The sequence below is a fragment of the Pan troglodytes genome, chromosome 3 (assembly GCF_028858775.2).
Source record: "Pan troglodytes isolate AG18354 chromosome 3, NHGRI_mPanTro3-v2.0_pri, whole genome shotgun sequence".
In the NCBI taxonomy this organism is placed as follows: Eukaryota; Metazoa; Chordata; class Mammalia; order Primates; family Hominidae; genus Pan; species Pan troglodytes.
The window spans coordinates 23,045,852-23,068,441 of record NC_072401.2 but is presented as its reverse complement, the minus strand read 5'-3'; the positions used below and the strand labels follow the sequence as shown (position 1 = coordinate 23,068,441).

The 22,590-nt window shown below is 39.8% G+C and overlaps 1 protein-coding gene across 1 annotated transcript; it reads right to left on the bottom strand.

The window, feature by feature from the left end:
• Window positions 1-1,050: 1,050 nt before the first annotated feature.
• LOC746199 (small ribosomal subunit protein eS27-like) lies at window positions 1,051-1,361 on the bottom strand. Its single transcript, XM_009447436.4, has one exon. It carries the CDS (start codon window positions 1,351-1,353, stop codon window positions 1,099-1,101), a length of 255 nt encoding a protein of 84 aa, XP_009445711.1. The 5' UTR covers window positions 1,354-1,361; the 3' UTR covers window positions 1,051-1,098.
• Between the last annotated feature and the right edge of the window lie 21,229 nt (window positions 1,362-22,590).

The following is a 22,590-nucleotide window of genomic DNA, read 5'->3' as shown; positions in this document are numbered from 1 at the left end:
TGCACCAAGTTTTTTCTCCATCTCATTACCTCCCGTAAGTATAATTATAATTCTTGGTTTACTTATTTGTATCTCCCTACCCCACCCTGACCCCAAGGATGCCCCATAAGATCAGGGACCAAATCTGTCTTGCTAGCTATACCACCAACACACAGCCCAGTGCCTGGAGCACAGTTCGTGCTCAGAAAACATATGTTGAATGAATAACTGAAGGTGGAAGGGCAAAGGGTAAGGATGGAGAGTGAGATGGGGCAGATGGCACTGGATATTAGGACTCCGTACTCACATTCTTCCCAGTTGTCCTCAGGGTCTGTTGGAAATGCAGTCACAGTCTTCACCCCTCTCATAACTATGCCATCAGCTTCTGAAGCCCTTGAATCAAGATTTAAGAGGAGTAGCTGTGGCACAGAGGGACCCGGGAGAGACACACTGACCTGTGTCCCCAGAAAAGACTGACTTTTGAGCACCCCACCCTCTCCCATCATTTATCTTGTCAGTGACTGGAGACAATTAGGTCTCCTTGATGGTGTGAAGAAATATAACTGCACTTCTATCTAGATTGAAGGTAAATCATAAAAGATACATTATTAAGAGTAATATTATAAATTACTCTCTGGGCAGTGCCATCAAGGTCCATGAATCCAGCTGCACCTCCACCAGCCAACAACTCCTGAATCTATACCCAGCTTTTCAGACCTGCTATCTACCTCCAGCTCTCAAAGGCACCTTAAACTCAACAGCTCTGAAATTGAAGATAGTGAATGCCCACACCCACCCCAGGGCCCCCATAAAAACTGCTACTTCTATTTCTTCTCTCAGAGAGGAAGTACTTTTATTTTCTGTTTGCCATTATGACTTGGACCACTTTGTCTTGGCTCTGTGGCAAAGGATTGGACAATTCATATTTTCCAGAGGTCTCGTTTCTTAACTCTTAACAAAGCCGTAGCAAGTGCTTCTGTCTCTCATTATAGCCATGCTTTTTGCCTTTCAATGAGAAAGTAAAACTGAGAATAGTTTCCAGAGCTTTCAGAACTTTTTTTTTTAATCCAAAATGTGTTTATTGAGATGGTTTCCCACTCATCTTGATTCCGACTGCTTTTAGTGCTGCTTCCTCGTGAAGGAACAACCTTCTGTAAGCCTTGCTTTTCCTCCTGTAGGCTGGCAGAGGACAGTGGAGCAGCCAACACACAAAACTACCGTTTGTGCGTGGCTAAAGACCGTGGTGATTTTATAGCATCCTGGGCATTTCACATCCATGAAGTAGGAATTGGGGCTCTGCACCAGGCATTTCTTCTTGTGTTTCCTCTTCTCCTGTTCTGGAGAGGGATGAAGGAGATCCTTTGCGAGAGGCATGTTCTCGTGTGGGTTATGTCATCACAGCCGGAAAGGCGCTTTCAGAACTTTTTCCGTTGAAATGCAAACACCCCCCTGGCGCCTCTGAACATTCTGAGAAATTGTTGGGTTTTGGCGATGTTTCCAGAAAACCTGGCTTTCTTCTCCTGTTCATGGCTGGTTTAAGTTCTTCCCTTTCCAAGCACATTCGAGTGAAGTCAGTGGTTGACTGTCTCTTGCAGGGCAAACTCCCAACTTGAACGTTAAACAAAGAGTAACTTTTTCATTCCAAATTTGGAATTGTTACCAGTAAACCTCTGAACCCTACCTTTGTTACATCTCCTCTCCAAATGTGATTTAGTTTCTGGACATGTACCCTTCTCCTTAATCCTGTCCGTGACTTACCACAGCCCTGTAGGCAGCTTACATAATGACAAGGTACCCAAAATATCAGTGTGTGTTGTAAAGATAATGGCAGACATTGCCTTGGATTCTCTAATGTAGCCATCCTAACTGGTCTAAAAATTATCCATCCACATTTTAAAATATTTTATACAACCCATGCTCTCTAACCCAAAGCATCAGTGTAACATATAATAAAGCCACCAATCTTTTCTATCTTCATTTCCTCATTAGGATAAGTAATCTGAATGAGTAAACTAAGAAAGCAATTGCCAAGTGTTCAATTAACACATCACCAGATTCTGATCTTAGAATCAGCTCAGATATGTCTTCCTTACTTATTGTCTATAATACATAACCTCGATCCTGTAGTGCTGCCATACACTGGCAACCTGAAAGATGATGCGTTCTCCACTGTTTCACATGTGCTCATCTTTTGGGGAGGAATCATGTTTGGTTTTACTTTCGTTGTTCATAAATTAAACTCAGTGAATATTTATTTAATAACTGTGTGACCTAAGAAAAAAACTTATCTCATGGCTCTTAGCAAATACATGCTCAGACAGAGAAGAAGCTCTGTCTCATCTGGAGTGGAGCTAACAGTGGCTAACGCATGTGGAAGAAGAGCAAGTGAAAACTAAGAAGGAATGAACTGTCCTCTATTACTTGCTTTGCAAATCTGGTAAATCATCTGCAATCCCCATACCCACAAAATATCAGATATTAAAATATCATAACACACCCCAAATAAAAATTATCAGAAATTAGAGTATAAAATTCAAGTTAAAAACACAGCTGTCGGCTGGACACAATGGCTCATGCCTGTAATCCCAGCACTTTGGGAGGACAAGGCGGGCAGAGCACCTGAGGTCAGGAGTTCGAGACCAGCCTGACCAACATGGCAAAATCCCCTCTCTACTAAAAATACGAAAAGTAGCCGGGGTGGTGGCACATACCTGTAATCCCAACTACTTGGGAGGCTGAGGCCGGAGACTTGCTTGAACCCGGGAGATGGAGATTGCAGTGAGTGAAGATCATGCCATTGTATTCCAGCCTGGGCAACAGGGTGAGACACCATCTCAAAAAAAAAAAAAAAGAGAGAGAGAAAAAAAGTGTCTAATTTAATAATAAACTTCTTTAAGACTCTGTTTCATCTTCTGAGAAGTAGAGTCTTACTATTATTTCAGTGATTCTACAAATCAGTCATGGGCCTTTACTTACTGAAGTCTTAAGTAAAGCTTTGCAAGCCTATGACCCAAAATCAAGTCCAAAGATCAGTACTCATCTTTAGCAATAAAATTTACATATACAGTTAATTGTGATTGTCTCAAAAAGGAAAACATTTGAAAAACCAAGTGGCAGAAGAGACTGAAATACAAAACAACTTTTAACCATGAGACTCTAACTACAGTTCACATCTAGACACTAAGAGGGCTCAGGCACAGTACTGGCCATACAGTATATGCTGAAGATATTTTCCTCAAGTTATGTAAATATATTCTAGAGCACTCCCTGAGAAGCAAAGTAGCAGTTCTGCAAAACTGCTGATCAGCCAGCACATCTTCTGGATGTTACGAGAACAAGAAGAAAATGGCATTACCCATGTGAGCCATATTGACCTTGACCTTGTGACCAGGAAAGGCACTGTCTTGGACCTCTCCTCTCAGCCATACATCCCACCAGCTCTCCATTACACTCCATGGCTGGCCAAGATGTATTTTTCTGAACATATTTTATACACTTTAGCAGGCTCCAGGAGATGAGATTTTTTGGGAGGGGCTCAAACTTGAGGCCGTAACTAAAGTTCTAGTATGAATAGCAAGGTTCCAAAAGATGGATTTTAAATAGCAATAAATTTAATAATCGAAAGTACTTTAAAACTGTAATTCACACGGCAAAACTTGTTGATTGGAAACTCTCATTAGCACAATAGATTTCTCTTTTATTATGGACACATACACACACACACACAGTCTTTCCATATGAAGCTAATAATACAGACATGAGGACTGGGGAGATGTGTGGAGGTTATCAATTATCAATGTTTCTATTCTAAGAAATGCAATGAACTTACTATTTATCACTAGAAGAAAAAAAATGCATTTTTCTTACAGTTGAGGGATTGCCGAGGGAAGTGTAACATATTTGTTAGAAAACAATTTAAACCTGGAAATAAGATTTTGAGTAGGTGACATACATATGTAGAAAATGGAGATTCTTTAAAAGCAATTTGCTCAATCCTTAGAACTTTCCAAGTGACCAAATTTACAAAGGAATCAGTACAATCACTTTACTGGGGAAAAGAATACTGGAGAGAGAATCTTCTCAGTTGAATCATAAATTCATTCAATTTTTACTATTCTGTCGCCTGTCTCCTATTTAGAATGCCATTCTGGGATTCTAACATATGGCACAGAACAGTACTGAGGGCCACAGGATCCAGGGTGGCAGAGGCAGGGAGAGGTAGGGAGAGAGCTAGGTTTAGCAGCATACTGCTTTAAATCAGCTCTTCTGTTACATAGCAAACATGGAGATGTGTCAGTTTGCAAAGAAATAAAATGAAAGATTGCTTTCAAAGCCCTCAGAATTGTCCTTGCTTGGAGACATTGGAAAAAAGTTGATTTCAATAATTGAAAGAGAGTTTTGCAGTGCGTGAACAATCAGCTCCCCAGAAGATCCTGTCTACACGGCCCACTGACTTCCACGATATCTGAGTTAAGATTGTTCTATACCCACAAACAAGCCAAGAAGACTAAAATCTGTGTCTCCTTTTCCAGATTCCATTAAACATGTGAAATGTAAAAGTTAGTAATTAAAATGCCAGTGAAGATCTGGAAATGATTGCTTCCCTGATATGGCCATATTACGAAATGAAAAATTAGCCCAGTCTGGGTTGAAGTTTTTTCACTTGATAAAAGAAGCACTGTCACAGACACCCATACTTTTCCACCACAGCACAGGTAGACAAATTTTGTTTAAAATTCTATTTTTTCAATTCCAAAGAATGGAATTAAGTTCTCATTTATTTTTCTACCAGTGGAAGCCCAACTCAAAACAAAATTTTAAAATTCTAAGTTTGATTTCACATCCCTAAAATCAGGAAAGGATGACCTTATTTATAACCCTGCTTCCAAACAAGGCCACGTGGAAAATATTCCACAACAGCCAAAATAATTCCATCAATTGTAATGACCTTTCAAGATGATCAGATCACTACATTTTATCTCAGTCATTCATTCTGGAATTGTCAAATCTTTTTGTTTGTTTCATTTTTAAAAATTTGTTTACCTTAAATGACAAGTAAACATTGTATGTATTTATAGTATACAACATGTTTTGATATATTTATATTTTGTTGACTGGCCAAATTCAGCTATTTAACAAAGCCCTATCTCAAATACTTATCATTTTTTTGTAAAAAGAACACTTAAAATCTACTTTCTTAGCAATTGGCCATTTCCATGTCTTCTTTGGAGCAATATCTACTCAGATCCTTTACCCATTTGTAAATCAGGTCATTTGTTTTATTGTTATTGAGTCATTTGATTTCCTTATAGATTTTGGATTTTGTCCACTTACCAGATAAGATATATGGTTTCCAAATATTTTCTCCCATTCCATGGGTTGCCTCTTCATTCTGTTTATTACTTCCTTGCTTGGGCAGAAGCTTTTGAGTTTGACATAATCCCATTTCTTTCTTTTTGCTTTTGTTGCCCGCGCCTTGGGGTCATATCCAAAAAATCACTGCCCAGATCAACATCATAGGGTTTTCCCTTCTATTTTCTTCTATACTTTTACATTTTCAGGTCATACATCTAAGTCTTTAATCCACTTTGAGTTGATTTTTGTGTATGTTGTGTGATGAGGGTCAATTTTTATTCTTCCACATGTGGATATCCAGTTTTTCCAGCACTATTTGTTGAAGAGACTGTCCTTTCCTCATTGGGTAAGGAAAGTCTCATCTCTGGGCTGGGCGGGAGGCATGAGATCATAAGAGAATATGGGGAGTGATATATCACCCCCCTCTCCTCCCCTGGATATTATGATCCACATCGCATTGGGGTAGACATTCCCTCGATATGGGGAGTAATATCATCCCCATCTTGCCCCCTGGATATGGCAATCCACATCACAGGGGGGTGGGCACTCCCCACGATATGGGGAGTAATATCACCCCCCTCTCTTCCCTTGGATATTGCGATCCACGGTGGACCGGCAGCTTGTTTACGAAATTGTGAGCAATCTCATCTTCCCCTCCTGAAATTACGAACTATTTCCAGGCAGGTGTACGCCCTCTGCAATATTGGCAGTAATATCGTCCTCTCCCCACCCTTGATATTCAGAACAATATCACAGGTGTGTTTTTACTCTCTGCGATATCAGGTGTCATATCATCCTCTCCCACCTTGAAATTAGAAACAATATCACTGGGTGTGTGTACACGTTCTGTGATATTGAAAGTAATATCATCCTCTTCTCTCCTGGATCATGGGAACAATATCACTAGGGGGTGTACATTTTCTGCGATATTGGGAGTAATATCATCTCCTCTGTCTTTGAATATTAAGGACAATCTCACAGGGGGTTGTACACTCCCTGCGATATTGAGAATATTATCCCGCTCTGTGTATTCAAAAAAATCACAGAGTGGCTGTACACCTCCTGCGGTATGGGGAGTAATATCATCTTCTCCCCTTCTGGATATTAGGAACAATTTCACACGGGGCTGCACACTTTCCACGATGCTGGGAATAATATCAACCTCTCGGCCTTTGAATATTAAGAACAGTATCACAGGGTGGATGGACACCCCCTGCGATATCGGAAGTAATATCAGCCTCTCTCCTCCATGGACATTAGGAACAATATCCCAGGGTGGGTGTACACCTCCTGCTATGGGGGGAGTAACATCATCCTCTCCCTTCCTGGATATTCGGAACAATATCACAGGGTGGCTGTACACATCCTGCGATACTTGAAGGATTATCATCCTCCCCCCCTCCGGATACTAGGAACCGTATCACAGAAGAGGTGTACACTCCCTGCGATATTGGGAGTGATATCATTCTCTTCTTTTGTGAATAGTAGGAGCAATATCACCGAGTGGCTGGACACCCCCTGCTCTATTGGGAGCAATGTCATACTCTGACCCATGGATGTTAGAGTCAATATCACAGGGTGCGTGTACACCTACTGCGATATTGAAACGAATAGCATGCTCTCCCTCCCTTCTAATACCGCACAGGGTCTATCGCAGTTGTGTGTAGACCCTGTGTGGTATTAGAAGTGATAATAGTGATAATGTCATTATTAATCATTAATATTATGAATTATGAATTATGAATTCATAATTATTAATTATGAATAGTATTCATAATTATTAATTATGAACACTATTATTAATAATTATTAATTATGAATAGTATTATTAAAATTATTAATTATGAATAGTATTAATAATAGCAATGAATACTGATTCCTGACATAATGCTCTTAGTTATTAATTATTAATATTAATAGTTATTAATCAATATCCATTGCTAAGCTTTTATTAACCATTGCTATTGCCGATATTGATTATTAATATTAATCGTTCTTATTGATATTAATAATTAATATTAATTTCATTGTAAGCACTTTAATTACTAACAGTAATGATTGATATTAATTAGCATCATTTTAATATTAATAATTGATATTGGTTATTAATATTAATAAATATTATTCCTGATATTGGGAGGGAGACGATGCTATAACTCCCAATATCGCAGAAGGCATACACCACCTGTGTTGTTCCTAATAGCCAGCGGGTAGAGGATGACATTACTCCAAATCTCGCAGTGGGTGTACATCCCTTCTGTGATATTGTTCCCGATATGTGGGGTGGGGGAGAGGATGATATTACTCCCAATATTGCAGGCGGCGTAGACCCCTCCTGTGATATTGTCTCTGATATCCAAAGGTGGAGAGGATGACATTTCCCCCAAATTCGTGGGAGGTGTAAACCACCCCTGTGATATTGTTCCTAATATCCAGGGGAAGAGAAATGATATGACTCACAATATGGCAGAGGGTGTACACACCCTCCATAATATTCTTCCTAATATCCCAGGGGGATTAGAATCATATTACTCCCAATATCACATGGGGTGTACACGACCCCTTTGATACTGTTTCTACTATCCAGGGAGGGAGAGGATATTACTCCCAATATCGCAGGGGGTGTACACCCCCCCCCCACCAACATTGTTCCTCATATTTAGTTGGGGAGAGGATGATAATACTCTCAATATCTCAGAGGGTGTACACCCTTCTTGGGATATTGTTTTGTAATATCAAGTGGGGGACAGAATGATGTTACTACCAATGTCGCAGGGGGTGTACACCCCCCTGTTATTTTGTTTTGAATATCCAGCTTGGGAGAGGGTGACATTACTGCCAATACCGCAGGAGTTGTACACCCCACCTGTGATATTATTCCTAATATCCAGAAGAAGAGAGAATGATATTACTCCCAATAGTGCAGGAGGTGTACACACCCCTGTGATATTGTTCCTAATATCCAGTGGGGGCGACACAGATATTGCTGGCCATATCGCAGGGGTTGTATGCCACCTCGGTGATATTGTTTTTAATATCCAGGGGGAGGAGGATGACATTATCCCAGTATCGCAGTGCGTGTACACCAACTCTGTGGTGTTGTTGTTAAACTCCATGGAGAGGGGGGATGAAATGACTGCCAATATCGCAAGGGGTGGACACCCTTTCTTGGCTATTGTTCCTAATATCGAGGGGGGAGAGCATGATATTAATCCCAATATCGCTGCATACACCACTTTTTGATATTGTTCCTAATATCCCATGGGGGAGGGGAGTCTCTATTACTGGCAATATCACAGGGTGTGTACACCACCCCTGTTATATTGTTTCTTATTTCCAGCAATGAAGAAATTGATATTACTCCCAAAATGGAATGGGCTGGACACCTCCCATGACATATTGTTCCTAATATCCAGCGGGGGAAAGGGTGATATTACTCCCAATGTTGCAGCGGGTGTGTAATCTGCCTGTGCTATTCCTAATATCCAGGGGGAGTGAAGATGATATTACTCCCATTATCGCAGATGGTGTACACCACCCTTGTGATATTGTTCTCAACATCCATGGGGGTAGAAAATAATATTACTCCCAATATCGCAGGCCATGTACACCCCTCCCATGATATTATTTCTAATATCCAGGTGAGGGGAGGATTCTATTACTCTCAATATCGCAAGTGATGTACACCCCTTCTTTGATATTTTTCCTACTACTTACGGGGAGAGAGGATGATGTTACTCCCAGTATCGAAGGAAGTGTACACGCCCCCTGTGATATTGCTCCTAATATCCAGGTTAAAAGAGGATGATACTACCCGCAATATCGCAGGGGGTGGGGTGTACACTCCGCCTGTGATATTCTTTCTAATATCCAGGGGAAGAGAGAATAATATTACTCCTAATAGCGCAGGGGTTGTACACACCTTGTGAAATTGTTCCTAATATCCAGGGAAGGAGCCGATGATATTACCGGCCTGATCGCAGGGGGTGTACCCCCTTCTGTGATATTACTCCTAATATCCAGTGGGGAAGAGGATAACATTAATCCCAATATCGCAGGAGGTGTCCAGCCCCCCTGTGATATAGTTCCTAATGTACAGGGAAAAGAGAATAATATTACTCCCAATATCACAGGGGTATAAAGCCCCCCCCCCCTTTATTTTGTTCCTAATATGCAGCGGAGAAGAGGCTGATATTACTCCCAATATCGCGGGGGCTGTACACCCCTTCTGTGATATGGTTCCTGCTATCCAGGGGTTTGTGGCTGATATTACTCCCAATAACATAGGAAGTGTACACCCACCCTGTGATTTTGTTGCTAGTAACCACATGCGGAGAGGTGGTGTTACTCCCAATATTGCAAGGGGTCTACACCACACCTGTGATACTGTTTCTGATATCCAGGAGGGAAGAAATTAGTATTACTACCAATATTGAAGGGATGGACACTCACCATGTGACAGAGTCCTCAATATCCAGGTTGAGAGAAGATGCTATTACTCCCAATACAACAAGGGGTGTAATAACCCAGAGAGCAGAGGAGCACTTCAACGTGTGATGACCTTCAGCATGAAGGCATTAGTTGAATCCTGGAAAGTTAATCCTCACTTTGTCACAGCTCTGCAAGTACAGGAGATAAGCCCTAAAGTGGAGACAAATACAGGAGACAAGGCCACGCAAAGTGAGGAAAATAATAGGAAACACTCTCCTCCAAAGCAAGGATGCCAAAGGAAAAATTATTCAATGACGCTTGTGAAAGCATGGTAAGGCAGACTTTACTAAGGACCACTATGAAAGATATAAGGCTCCCTACAATGGGATTTTTCAGTGGAAGAGAGAGATTGGGCCCAATTCTGAATACAGCCTGGGCAAGTGGGAATTTATAGCCAAGGAGCAAGGTAAGGGTCAGTGGGTGGAAAATTATGAAGAGAAAACATCAGGGATAAGGAGGATTCTGGCTAAAACCACCTGCCAGGATGTCTGTGGAAGGCTGTTCATGTGATCTGAGATTACCCCAGGACGTGGGTGGAGGATGAGGGATATGATCAAGAATGACCAGATGTTGGGGGTGGGAGGGTTCTTGCTAAACTGATTTAGTAGGGTTCTTTGCTAAAACTAGATTTTATAAGAAAGTGCACAGACAGGCCTAAGAAAATGTTCAGAAGTCTGACTGAAGTTTGACTGCACAAAGAATCTTTGCCAGGACTTGTCCTCAAAATAAGGGTGAACTAGAAATAATACTTTCATTCTACACCTTCAGAGGTCTACAAGAAGAAGTAGCTGTCTGAATTCTATCCTTAACAAAGGGGCAAAAGCACTCTGAAGTTTTAACCACAACCGGTTCTCACGCTGATCTGCAGCCTGAGTTGGCAGAAACTGGGTGGTCCGAAAAACCTCAAGCAGAGAATTATCACAAGCATCCTGGGAATGAGCAGAAGGGTCAAAATGGCGGTAATTGGAAGCAAAGGACTTCATAGTGACTTACATAACCATGGGTTGAGAGGAAAATATGGAAAAAGAAGAAACAACCATGTCATCAACAGAGGAAGAGTCAGAGAAGGACGAATTTGAGAGGCGGTCTACAAGCAGATGGAGAGTAGGATGCAGAGAAACAAGAAAGGAGGACCTTTCTACTGGCAGCCACAAAATTAACCAAGTGTTTTTTTAGTTCGAAGCTTTGGCCCTGAGGTTGCTTGTCCCTCCTCTCCCAGATCTTTAAGATTATGTTGTGGCTCACGCCTATAATCCCAACACTTTGGGAGGCTGAGGCGGGTGGACACCTGAGGTCAGGAGTTTGAGACCAGCCCGACCAACATGGCGAAACCCCATCTCTGCTAAAAATACAAAAATTAGCCAGGCATGGTGGTGGACACCTGTAATCCCAGCTACTCCAGAGGCTGAGGCAGGAGAAACGCTTGAACCTGGGAGGCAGACGTTGCAGTGAGCCGAGATCGCGCCATTGCACTCCAGCCTTGGTGACAAGAGTGAAACTCCGTTCTCAAAAGAAAAAAAAAAAAAGATTATGTTATGGACTTCCCTTAGCCAGTGGCTAATGGCCCAAGGCAATTGCGTTTTCCCATTTTAAATCTGAGGCTGCCACAAAGTGGTAAAAACTACGAGTCCCTTTCTGAGCTTTTCAACTCTTCAGTGGTATCTGTAAATTATAGAAATGCCCCTGGTTTCCATGATTACTTTGATACAGTTAAGGCCTAGAATTTGCAGGTCCCTGGTTAACATGCAGGAAGACTTAACAATGAGACAGGAGCATACATAACAGTGATCTTAAGCACAGTTCAGCAATGGGATTGAGAGAATTTCACAGGGCACAGTCCATCCAGGTATAAGGCAGTTTTAGTCCAAAATTCCTTTACACAGACCATCTCCAGCTGAAAATAATTCATTGGTGTAAAATATATTATTGAACTGGTAGCCTGTATGTATAGAGAAAAGGAAGTGTAGCCAGAACAAGTGTTTGTAAATGGCATTACCTTGTTCTCAGCTTTGGAGAGAAATAGCCAGAATATAAGCTGGAAGCTTTCTGCATTGTTCCTGATGATTTCAGTGGCCTGAAGCCCGCAGAATGCAGAATGGCTTCTCACATGTATTGATCATTGGAAGGTCTCAGCCACTTGCACCCTCATTCACTGAAAAATTACTTAGTGTTTCTTTAATGTCATAGTTTCCTCTTCTTACTTTGCCAGAGTGCTGAGAGTGGGAAAAAATATGAGGTTATTATTTGACATTTAGGATTTTACATACATGTAGAAAGTATGTTCTATAATATCAGAACCTTGATCTGAGTCTATGACCCCCCGAAAGAAATCTATTTCTAGAGCAATTTATTTTTGACACTAATACTACTTGGAAACCCTTAGCCCATCCAAAGAGCAGATATGGAACAACCAGGACATGGGCATAACCCCTTTGATGGAAAAGTCAGATACAGTTGACTCTTGAACAATGCAGGGGTTAGAGGAGCTAATCCCCCTCCCATTTGAAAATCCACGTACAACTTTTGACTCCTCCAAAAACTTAATTCCTAATAGCTACTATTGGCCTGAAGTCTTACTAATAACATAGTCAATTAACACATATTTTGTACATTAAATGTATTATGTACTGTATTCTTACAATAAATTAGGCTACAGAACAGAAAATGTTATTAGGAAAACCATCAGGAAGACAAAATATGTATACTATTCCTTAAGTGGAAGTGGATCATTGTAAAGATCTTTATCCTGATCATCTTAATATTGAGTATGCTGAAAGGAGGAGGAGGAAGAGGAGGGCTTGGTCTTGCTATCTCGGATGTGGCATAGGTGAAGAAAATTCACATATAAGTGGATTCGTGCAGTTCAAACCCGCATTGTTCAAAGGTCACCTGTGGTCATTTTCTAAATGAGTGCGGAACCCCTACCCACCCAATGGAGCCCTGTATAGTACTGGCCTCCCTGCTTTATAAATGTTATTGAAATGGGAGAGTTCTCTGATTCCCCTCAGAATTAGTCTGTGGGGTGTCGTCTGCTTGGTTTCCCCACAGCTCAAATCCCCAGGGAGAACATGCAGATGGGCAGGTGCAGAGGCTGGACCCACGGCAGCCTCTCGGAGTTGCTATCTGTGACTCCTGAAGCGCTTATGGGTGTGTATTACCAAGTTCTTTTAGATTTGCCATCTGCAGATGACTTGTGTGTTAATCAGCTCAATGGACCCTCTGAGGCCTTATTGCAAGGGCAGGGGGCCAGGGTGAGGCTGTCACCCTGAGAACACCCAGAGTTCTTGCCCAGTGTACCAGAAGAATCAGATTACACATGGGCTCAAAGGATGAGTGCAAGGTTTTATTGAATGGTGGAGGTGGCTCTCATTGAGATGGATGGGGAGCCGGAAGGTGGGGGATGGAGTGGGAAGGTGGTTTTCCCCTAGAATCGGGCCTCCCAGCGGCCAGAGTCTTCTCCAGCTGCCCCTGGCTGAACTCTCCTGGGCATCCAGACATCCTTCCTCTTCTCTCTTTCTCTGCCATGTTGTTCCATCATCACTGGTCTGCTAGTTCTGACATTCAGCTGCTTGTGCTTGTGTCTGTGCCCACTAAGGTCTCGGGTTTATATGGGCACAGGTTGGGGGGCATGGAGGACCAGAGTGGTCTTGAAAAATGCAACATTTGGGCATGAAAATAGGAGTCCCCGTTCTCACCTAGGTCCATGGGGCACAGGGCCAAGGGTGGGGCCCTCTCCAGGGACCCCATTCTTCTCTACCCAGCACTTCTCTGCCCACCTCCCGTATCATTATAAATAGAAAAAATGGGCCGGGCACAATGGCTCATGCCTGTAATCCCAGCATTTTGGGAGGCTGAGATGGGTGGATGACCTGAGGTCAGGAGTTCAAGACCAGCCTGGCCAACATGGTGAAACACCGTCTCTACTAGAAATACAAATATTAGCCAGGCATGGTGGCACACGCCTATAGTCCCGGCTACTGGGAGGCTGAGGCAGGAGAATCACTTGAACCTGGGAGGCAGAGGTTGCAGTGAGCTGAGGTAGCACCACTGCACTCCGGCCTGGGCGACAGAGCAAGACTCTGTTTCAAAAACTATAAAATAAATAGAAAAAATGGAGCAGAACACATGATGAGATACTGTTATTTGAGAAAATCAAAGCACGCTGCTCTTATTGTTATTATTGTTATCCCCCAGTGTGTCACTTTATGAAATAACAAGACTAGGACAGGGAGCAGTGAATTAGGCCATGAGAAGTTTTTCTGGATACAGCCAGAGCCGTGAACAAGGAGACTAAATAACCTGCAGTGTTTAGGTGGCCTTTGAACACTCAGACCCCCAATTTGTAGATCAGGTAGTGAGGTGTTGGGGAACAGAATAGGAGTGACAATAGGGAGGAGTGATACTCTGTGATGGAAGAACACTAAGCAGTTGGATCACCTCAAGAATTTGCCTTTTAAATACTACAATTGGCTAATACAGGAAATAAAATTTTCCTGGGTCTTCAATAATTCTTATAAATTCAATGAGCAATGCTTGTAAATAATGTAAACCTAATGTTTTCTTAGATGAGATAAAACTGTATATGATTATTTCTTAAAGTCATAAATTAAATACTGCATATTATTTAAATAGCCATTTCAAATTATTTAAGACTGTGACTCCACTGGCCAATAATATGTTTATTATTAGCATATAAAATATCAACAAAGCAGAGCTTCCTTCTTTTTTTTCTGTTTTTTTTTTTTATTATTATTATACTTTAAGTTCCAGGGTACATGTGCACAACGTGCAGGTTTGTTACATATGTATACATGTGCCATGTTAGTGTGCTGCACCCATTAACTCGTCATTTACATTAGGTATTTCTCCTAATGCTATCCCTCCCCCATCCCCCCACCCCACAACAGGCCCCAGTGTATGATGTTCCCCTTTCTGTGTCCAAGTGTTCTCATTGTTCAATTCCCACCTATGAGTGAGAACATGCGGTGTTTGGTTTTTCTGTCCTTGCGATAGTTTGCTGAGAATGATGGTTTCCAGCTTCATCTATGTCCCTACAAAGGACATGAACTCATCATTTTTTATGGCTGCATAGTATTCCATAGTGTATATGTGCCACATTTTCTTAATCCAGTCTATCATTGATGGACATTTGGGTTGGTTCCAAGTCTTTGTTATTGTGAATAGTGCCTCAATAAACGTATGTGTGCATGTGTCTTTATAGCAGCATGATTTATAATCCTTTGGGTATATACCCAGTAATGGGATGGCTGGGTCAAATGGTATTTCTAGTTCTAGATCCTTGAGGAATCACCACACTGTCTTCCACAATGGTTGAACTAGTTTACAGTCCCACCAACAGTGTAAAAGTGTTCCTATTTCTCCACATCCTCTCCAGCACCTGTTGTTTCCTGACTTTTTAATGATTGCCATTCTAACTGGTGTGAGATGGTATCTCATTGTGGTTTTGATTTGCATTTCTCTGATGGCCAGTGATGATGAGCATTTTTTCATGTGTCTGTTGGCTGCATAAATGTCTTCTTTTGAGAAGTGTCTGTTCATATCCTTCACCCACTTTTTGATGGGGTTGTTTGTTTTTTTCTCGTAAATTTGTTGGAGTTCATTGTAGATTCTGGATGTTAGCCCTTTGTCAGATGAGTAGATTGCAAAAATTTTCTCCCATTCTGTGGATTGCCTGTTCACTCTGATGGTAGTTTCTTTTGCTGTGCAGAAGGGCAGAGCTTCATTCTTAACATTTCTGTACTTAGTTGTAAATATTCTCAGGTTGAAAAACATGCTAATTCATGTGAAGAAAACAGTTCCCATACCTTTTAATTGACATTATTGAGAGAAATTTACCTCACAAGGATACTTACTATTTGTTACTATGGTTGCTGAACCCAATTTTTGTTACACCAGTGATTTCACAACTCTAAGAGGATCAGTTAGCCTAGTCTCATGGATTCGGGTTATCTGTATGATCTAATTCTTTAGTCTAGTAAGAGTTCTTTCACTTAAGTTGGAAAACTTCAAGTAATAGAAACATGATCCCTCTTCTAATTCTGAAGGCCTTTTCCCTTGATGGGCTCCTGAGAAATGTAACTTTAAATCCTTTGGGCCTGATGACTCTTGAAATTTTTTTATTCTTAGAACTATAGAACTATACAAAAAAGCAAAAAAGCAAAATTGCTTTTGCACCAACCTAATACATATATATCATATATGATATATGTTTATATATAATGGTATATGATATATGTTTATATATAATGGTATATGATATATGTTTATATTTAATGGTATGTGATATATGTTTATATTTAATGGTATATGATATATTTAATGGTATATGATATATGTTTATATATAATGGTATATGATATATGTTATATATAATGGTATATGATATATGTTTATATATAATGGTATATGATATATGTTTATATATAATGGTATATTATATATTAATAGGATGTATATATGTTAATATGTCATGATATATTAATATATAATCATGATATATGAACATATATCAGTATAATATATATGATTATATATCAATATATAATGTACATTATTGTGTATTAATACATCAATATATAATATATATCACTATATATTACCAATAATATATTAGAACATATGCTTATATATGTATTAAATTGGTGCAAAAGCAATTGTGGTTTTTGCCTTTTTTCTTTTAAATGGCAAAGACCACAATTACTTTTGCACCAACCTAATATGTATATATACACAATCTAATTTGAATATTTTATGTCTGATTTAAGGTCACAACTTGTGGTATCATTCTACTCATATTCCCTTTGAGTCAGAAAATGCATTGAGCTGACACATTTACACTTTTTGTTTCTACACTCTTTAGCCATACAATAAATTAGTTAATAACACTAACATGATTGAATAACAAGACTCAACACTTGGTTATTTTTTTTCTCTTTTGCACATTATTATGAACTAATAGTTTTTCAGATTTACAGTGTGTCAACTGACCAAAACTATTATCCTCCTTTTGGTGCTCGAATTGTCTCAAGTACAGCTTAAATTGGTTTCTGTGGTCTTTTGACATAACACCATTAATCTTCAAAAGCTTCCCTCCTTCCTGGCACAACCTGATAGTAGAGTTTCACATTGTACTTTCCAGCCCATACATGGAATCAACCATTTTCTAAAAGGTCCTGTGCTCTTGAACACTAGGGTAGATCACAGAATGACCTTGCCCTGGACCATGTCAGTGAATAGGGCTATAAACAATGTTTTCCAGCCCTGGAACACCACAAATTTATATTAATCTTTCCAATAGTGCAGCATTCCTATTTAAACTATTGATTCAGTTATTACATCTCCTTTTTCTTACACTGAAATTGTTGACTTGCAATGAAACAAATTACTTACTTGCTTTACCAACAATACAAAAAAAAAATTCTAAAGTCACAATTTAAAATTTAATCCAAACAAAAAATAGCTACCAAAGTTCACATGCTTAGGCAGTTTCTTTTGTTTTTAGACTGCATTCCAGGAAGCATTTGAAATCAAATTAATTTGTTCTAGATTCCCTCAGAATTCATTTTCTGTGGTTATATAAGCACTTATCTGATGCATAGTTTGGTTTGACTATTTTAGTTCACTTTCACTTTGAGAGTATTGGCATTAGAATGGCTATACTGGAAAACTCTATAAAAGTGGAGGCTTTCAAACACTGTCCTTTTCTTGGAGATTGTTGGTAAAAGGAGAAAGAAGTTACTCTCTACTAGTCCACTGGGAAATAATAGGAAACCTCAGCTCAGTTTCCAAACTTCTCATGTACAGAAGTTTTATTTCACCACTGGGTTACCCATCTAGGGTAAGTATGAAAGACCATCTATATAATTTATATATAAACAAGATATAAATATATGTGTATAAATAATATATACAGGCATATAGTGAATGACCAGATTTTTAAAAATTGTTTCTTCTATTTTTTTATTTTCTAGCAATAAGAACCTATGTATTTTCATATATTCATTTCATTTTTGTTAACTCTACAAATTCCTATCTTGGTCTTAAAGCTTTCAAATTTATTTTCATTCCTTATCTGAGCAACAAGCTCCTTTTTGTTTTATGATATACCTCTTTCCCTTGCCAGCCATGCTATCAATTGTTATATCAAAGTTTACAACATACAAATTCAAATAAGATTTCAATATTGAACCTCAATGGGAAGTAACTTTTCCTGCCTGAGTAATAGACAAACATCTTTAAAAAAAAATCATAATGCTGAATTTATTCATTACTTCAAGATCATCGTGCTGAATTCAGTCATTACTATTGGCCCTGTATTGGCCATTTCAGCTATTGCTAAATCCTGAAGGTTGTAAGCTGGCAACTTGTAGGCTGTTCTGGCTCACCAGTATGTTTGGTTCATGTGTTGTTAGCCTGCAAAATAATTTTTTAATAATGACAAAGTACATGTAACACAAAATTTACCGTCTTGATTATTTTTTATTATTTTATTTTATTTTTGAGACAGTGTCTCACTCTGTTGCCCAGGCTGGAGTGCAGTGGCATGATCTCAGCTCATTGCAACCTCCACCTCCAAGGTTCAAGAGATTCTCATGCCTCAGCCTCCCGAATAGCTGGGATTACAGGCACCTGCTACCATGCCCAGCTAATTTTTGTATTTTTAGTAAAGACAGGGTTTCGCCATGTTGGCCAGGCTGATCTTGAACTCCTGACCTCAAGTGATCCATCTCCTTGGCCTCCCAAAGTGCTGAGATTATAGGCGTGAGCCATGGTGCCTGGTCATCTTAATCATTTTTAAGAGTACAGTTCAGTGGTACTAAGCACATTCGTATTGTTGTGCAGCCATCACCAGAACTTTTATCTTGCAAAACTGAAACTCTTTATCCATTTGAAAATTCCTCATTTTCTCCTCCCCACCCCAGCCCCTGGCAACTACCATTTCACTTTTGGGCTCTATGAATTTCACTGCTCTAGGTACCTTATACAAGTGGAATTATACAGTATTTATCTTTTTGTGAGTGGCTTATTCTACTTAGCTTAATGTCCTCGAGGTTCATTCATGTTGTAGCATGTGTCAGAATTTCCTTCCTTTTTAAGGCCAAATAATGCTTATATACATATAAATGTGCTATATGTATATACTACATTTCATTTAACCATCCATCTGCCGATAGAAAGTTGAGTGGCTTCCACCTTTCGGCTGTTAGGAATAATACCGCTATGAACATAGTTGTACAAATATCTCTTGGAGAACCTGGTTTTAATTATTTGGGGTTTATACCCAGAAGTAAAATTATTTGATCATATGGTAATTCTAGTTTTGATTTTTAGGGGAACTGCCATATTATTTTCCATTGCAATTACACCATTTTACGTTTTCACCAACAGAGCACAGAAGTTCCAATTTCTCTACACCTTCACCATCACTTGTTATTTTCTTTTTTACATATATAATGGCCATGATAATGAATATGAGGTGGTATCCCATTGTGATTTTGATTTGTACTTCCCTACTGATTAGTGATATTGAATATCTTTTCATGTGCTCTTTGGCCATTTGTATATCTACTTTGGAGAACTATCTAGTCAAAACCGCACAATATTTTTAATTGGTTTGAGCTAGGAATCCTAGAGTAGGCTTAGGGCAGAGACATCTACTAAGAGATCAGAGCTTTGACCCCAGGACTTTGAAGATTATCAATTCTGGCAGGTTATGAGGGAGAGAGTCATGTGAGGAACCCACTGAGGGCCATGAGCCACCCTCCACCCCAGGTGGTCTGCAAATTTGAAAGGATTACTGTCTCAACTACCCCCCTCTCCCTACCCTGAACTTCATGTATATCATCTCCATTCATTTTAAAAAACATTTTGGCCTAAGGCAAATGAGGACCTTGGAGAGCAGTTTGAGGATAATCTTTCAGAGCCCTGCCTAACCTAAAAGAAGCTATCAATGTCTACCACCACATTTTTTTACATATATTTCCCTATTCCCTCCCACCAAGCTCAACCGCAATTCACTGGAGCTCAGTAGCATCTGTTCCTTTTGGAAGAGGCTTTTGTGCTCTACTTCAAGGCTCTGTCCACCAATCCCAATTGTATTCTCTACTGCTTGCCCTGTTATACTAAATTTGGTCTGTGTATTAGTCTCCTTGGGCTGCCATAATAACATACAAAAGTCTGGGTGTCTTAAAAAATAGATATTATTTTCTCACAACTGTGGAGCCTAGAAGTTCGTGGTCAAGGTGCTGGCAAGCTCAGTTTCTGCTGAGGGCTCTCTTCCTGACTTGCAGACTGCCACCGTCTTGCTGTGTCTTCACATCACCTTTCTTCTTTCTATATGCAGATCTCTCTCTCTCTCTCTCTGTCTCTCTTCCTTATTCTATAAGGCTACTAGTCTTACCAGGTTAGGGTCCCATTCTTATAACCTTTTTCACCTGAGTTACCTCTTAAAGATACTATTTTCAAACACAGTCACATGGGGATTTAAGGGGGTGAACTTTCAGGGAGCACAATTCAGTCCAAAACAGCCTGCATCCTAATTTATGTTTGCTGCCTAGCCTTTGTAGGCTATTAACTATATAACTTCTGAAATACAGAGTCCAATTTTACTACTTACATTACTGTATATTACACTTATGAATCACCCATTTACTAGCTGTGACAACTTAATTTCTTTGTCTACCCATTCGGTTACCTTTTATCATTTGCTGCTGCTCATCAGTATCTATGATTCACTTCCTTTAGTCATCTTCCATGTTTTCAGTAATAAACTACTGGTTATGTTTTCAATCTCTTCATTCCTGTTTAGGTGAGCCTCTGAGAAAATCCTAAAAAATTTAAGGATCTTTAGCCATAAACTCCAAAACTCAGCATACACATCTTTATGTCCACCTATCTGGTTTCAATAAATGTGCTAATGCTTTGTCTCTAATATCTGATACACATCCTTTAATCAGAATGAGATCTCTGCCTTGGCCTTTGCACTCACGTCCTCATCTTGGAAAATATCTCAGTATTCTGGCACTTCTAGAACTAGAACTCTGCTTGCTTGTCTAAGTAGCCAGTAGCTAGGGCCTTATTCCCTGTTAATAGACTTTCTGGTTGCTTGCCCTCTGCTGGCCCAATTCCTAAGCCCTACAAGGCCAGGAACTGCGTTGTGTCTGCCCTTGTCTCACTAATGCTTCAGTCCCTGGAGTATAGTCGTCCTCAATATCTGTTTAATTAATTGTCTCTTGGATTTCTGAATATCATCAGTTTTTTATTCCCCTGTTGGGATACCTACTTATTAAACAGTGAACTGCAGACCAACTAATGTGTAAAACTACCACCTGTTATCTGTTGGCTTACTTTCGGGTTATCATTACCTGTTCTATCTTCTGGACTTCCTACCAGCATCTGTAGCAATGATTCCTGGGTCTATTCCAGTTGGACAATTTCATTTGCAGAAACTGGGTTATTCTTTACTGGATCCAAAGCATGACACTAGCCACAGTGTGACTGTAGCAATTTATTTGATCTCTCTAGGTCCTGGCTTCTTCATCTTTTGAGGGAAAATGTGAGACTAGGTGATCTCTATATTGCCTCCTCCTCTTCAGTCTGGGCTCAAGGACTGTTTTGACCAATAGAATATGACAAAGGTGACAATGTGCAGACCTTTAGACTTAGAAATTGGTAGCTTCCACTTCTGACTCTAGGAACATTTACTCTTTGAGCCCTGAGTGATGATGTTAAGAAATACAGTGATTCTGCTGGAGAGATCATAATGGTGGGCTGTGAGACTATATAGACAGATAGAACAGAACAAATCAACTGAGATCAGACTTTCAGCTGTCCCTGCCAAGGCACCAGAAATGTGAGTGAAACCCTCTTGGACCCTCCAAACCAGGCAAGCCTCCAGCTGTAAAACACAAGTGAACAAGCTGATACCATATAGAGCAGAAGAATTACTCAGCTGAGCCCTGTCCAAATTCTTAACCCACAGATCGTAAACATAATTAATTGATTGTTCTTACAAACCCTAAGTTTGTAATATTCGTTATGCAGAGATAGATAACCAGAAAAGGTGTATAGAATTTTAGAAATTTAAAATGGAAACTCTGCTTCTAGAAATATTAGTCTACATATCCTCAAAACCTTTCCACTACAAAACACTGTATAAACATTTTTTCACAATTATTTTAAATGCATAGTTAAGCTCACAAGAGAATAAGAAAGTATTCAGAAGTGAAGGATCCCAGAATGAATCTAGACTGGTAAGCAGGCGCTAAAGCTGGCAGCCACCCCAAGGGCATTGGCTGACCTCCAAAAAGCAAGAGCCTTGGGTTTTAATAGCTGAAAGTCTTAAGCCTTCACAAAATAGGGAATTGAAGTTGAAATGCTGAATAAAGCCAAGAGCCTAAAGGGCTACACTCTGAATGGGAGGCTGAATAGAAAAATATCAGCCTTGCAAAAGGATATAACTGGGAACTATTTTTGGCCTTGAGTGAAGGAAAATACAAAAAGAACTTCTCCTCTGAGAATCTGTTCACAGAAGCAGTCCTCCCACAATGTACACACATATCAAAATATAACATTTTAACCTGTAAATATATGCAATTAGTTATTACTGTCAGTTTAAAAAAATGAAAACATAACAAAAAAAGAAGCATTCCTCAAATAAATTTGTGGATCCAACTCAAAACTATCTACATGCTCCAAAAAAGCTAAGAAATTAATATAAAGTGGCCTGACATTGGGAACAGTTAC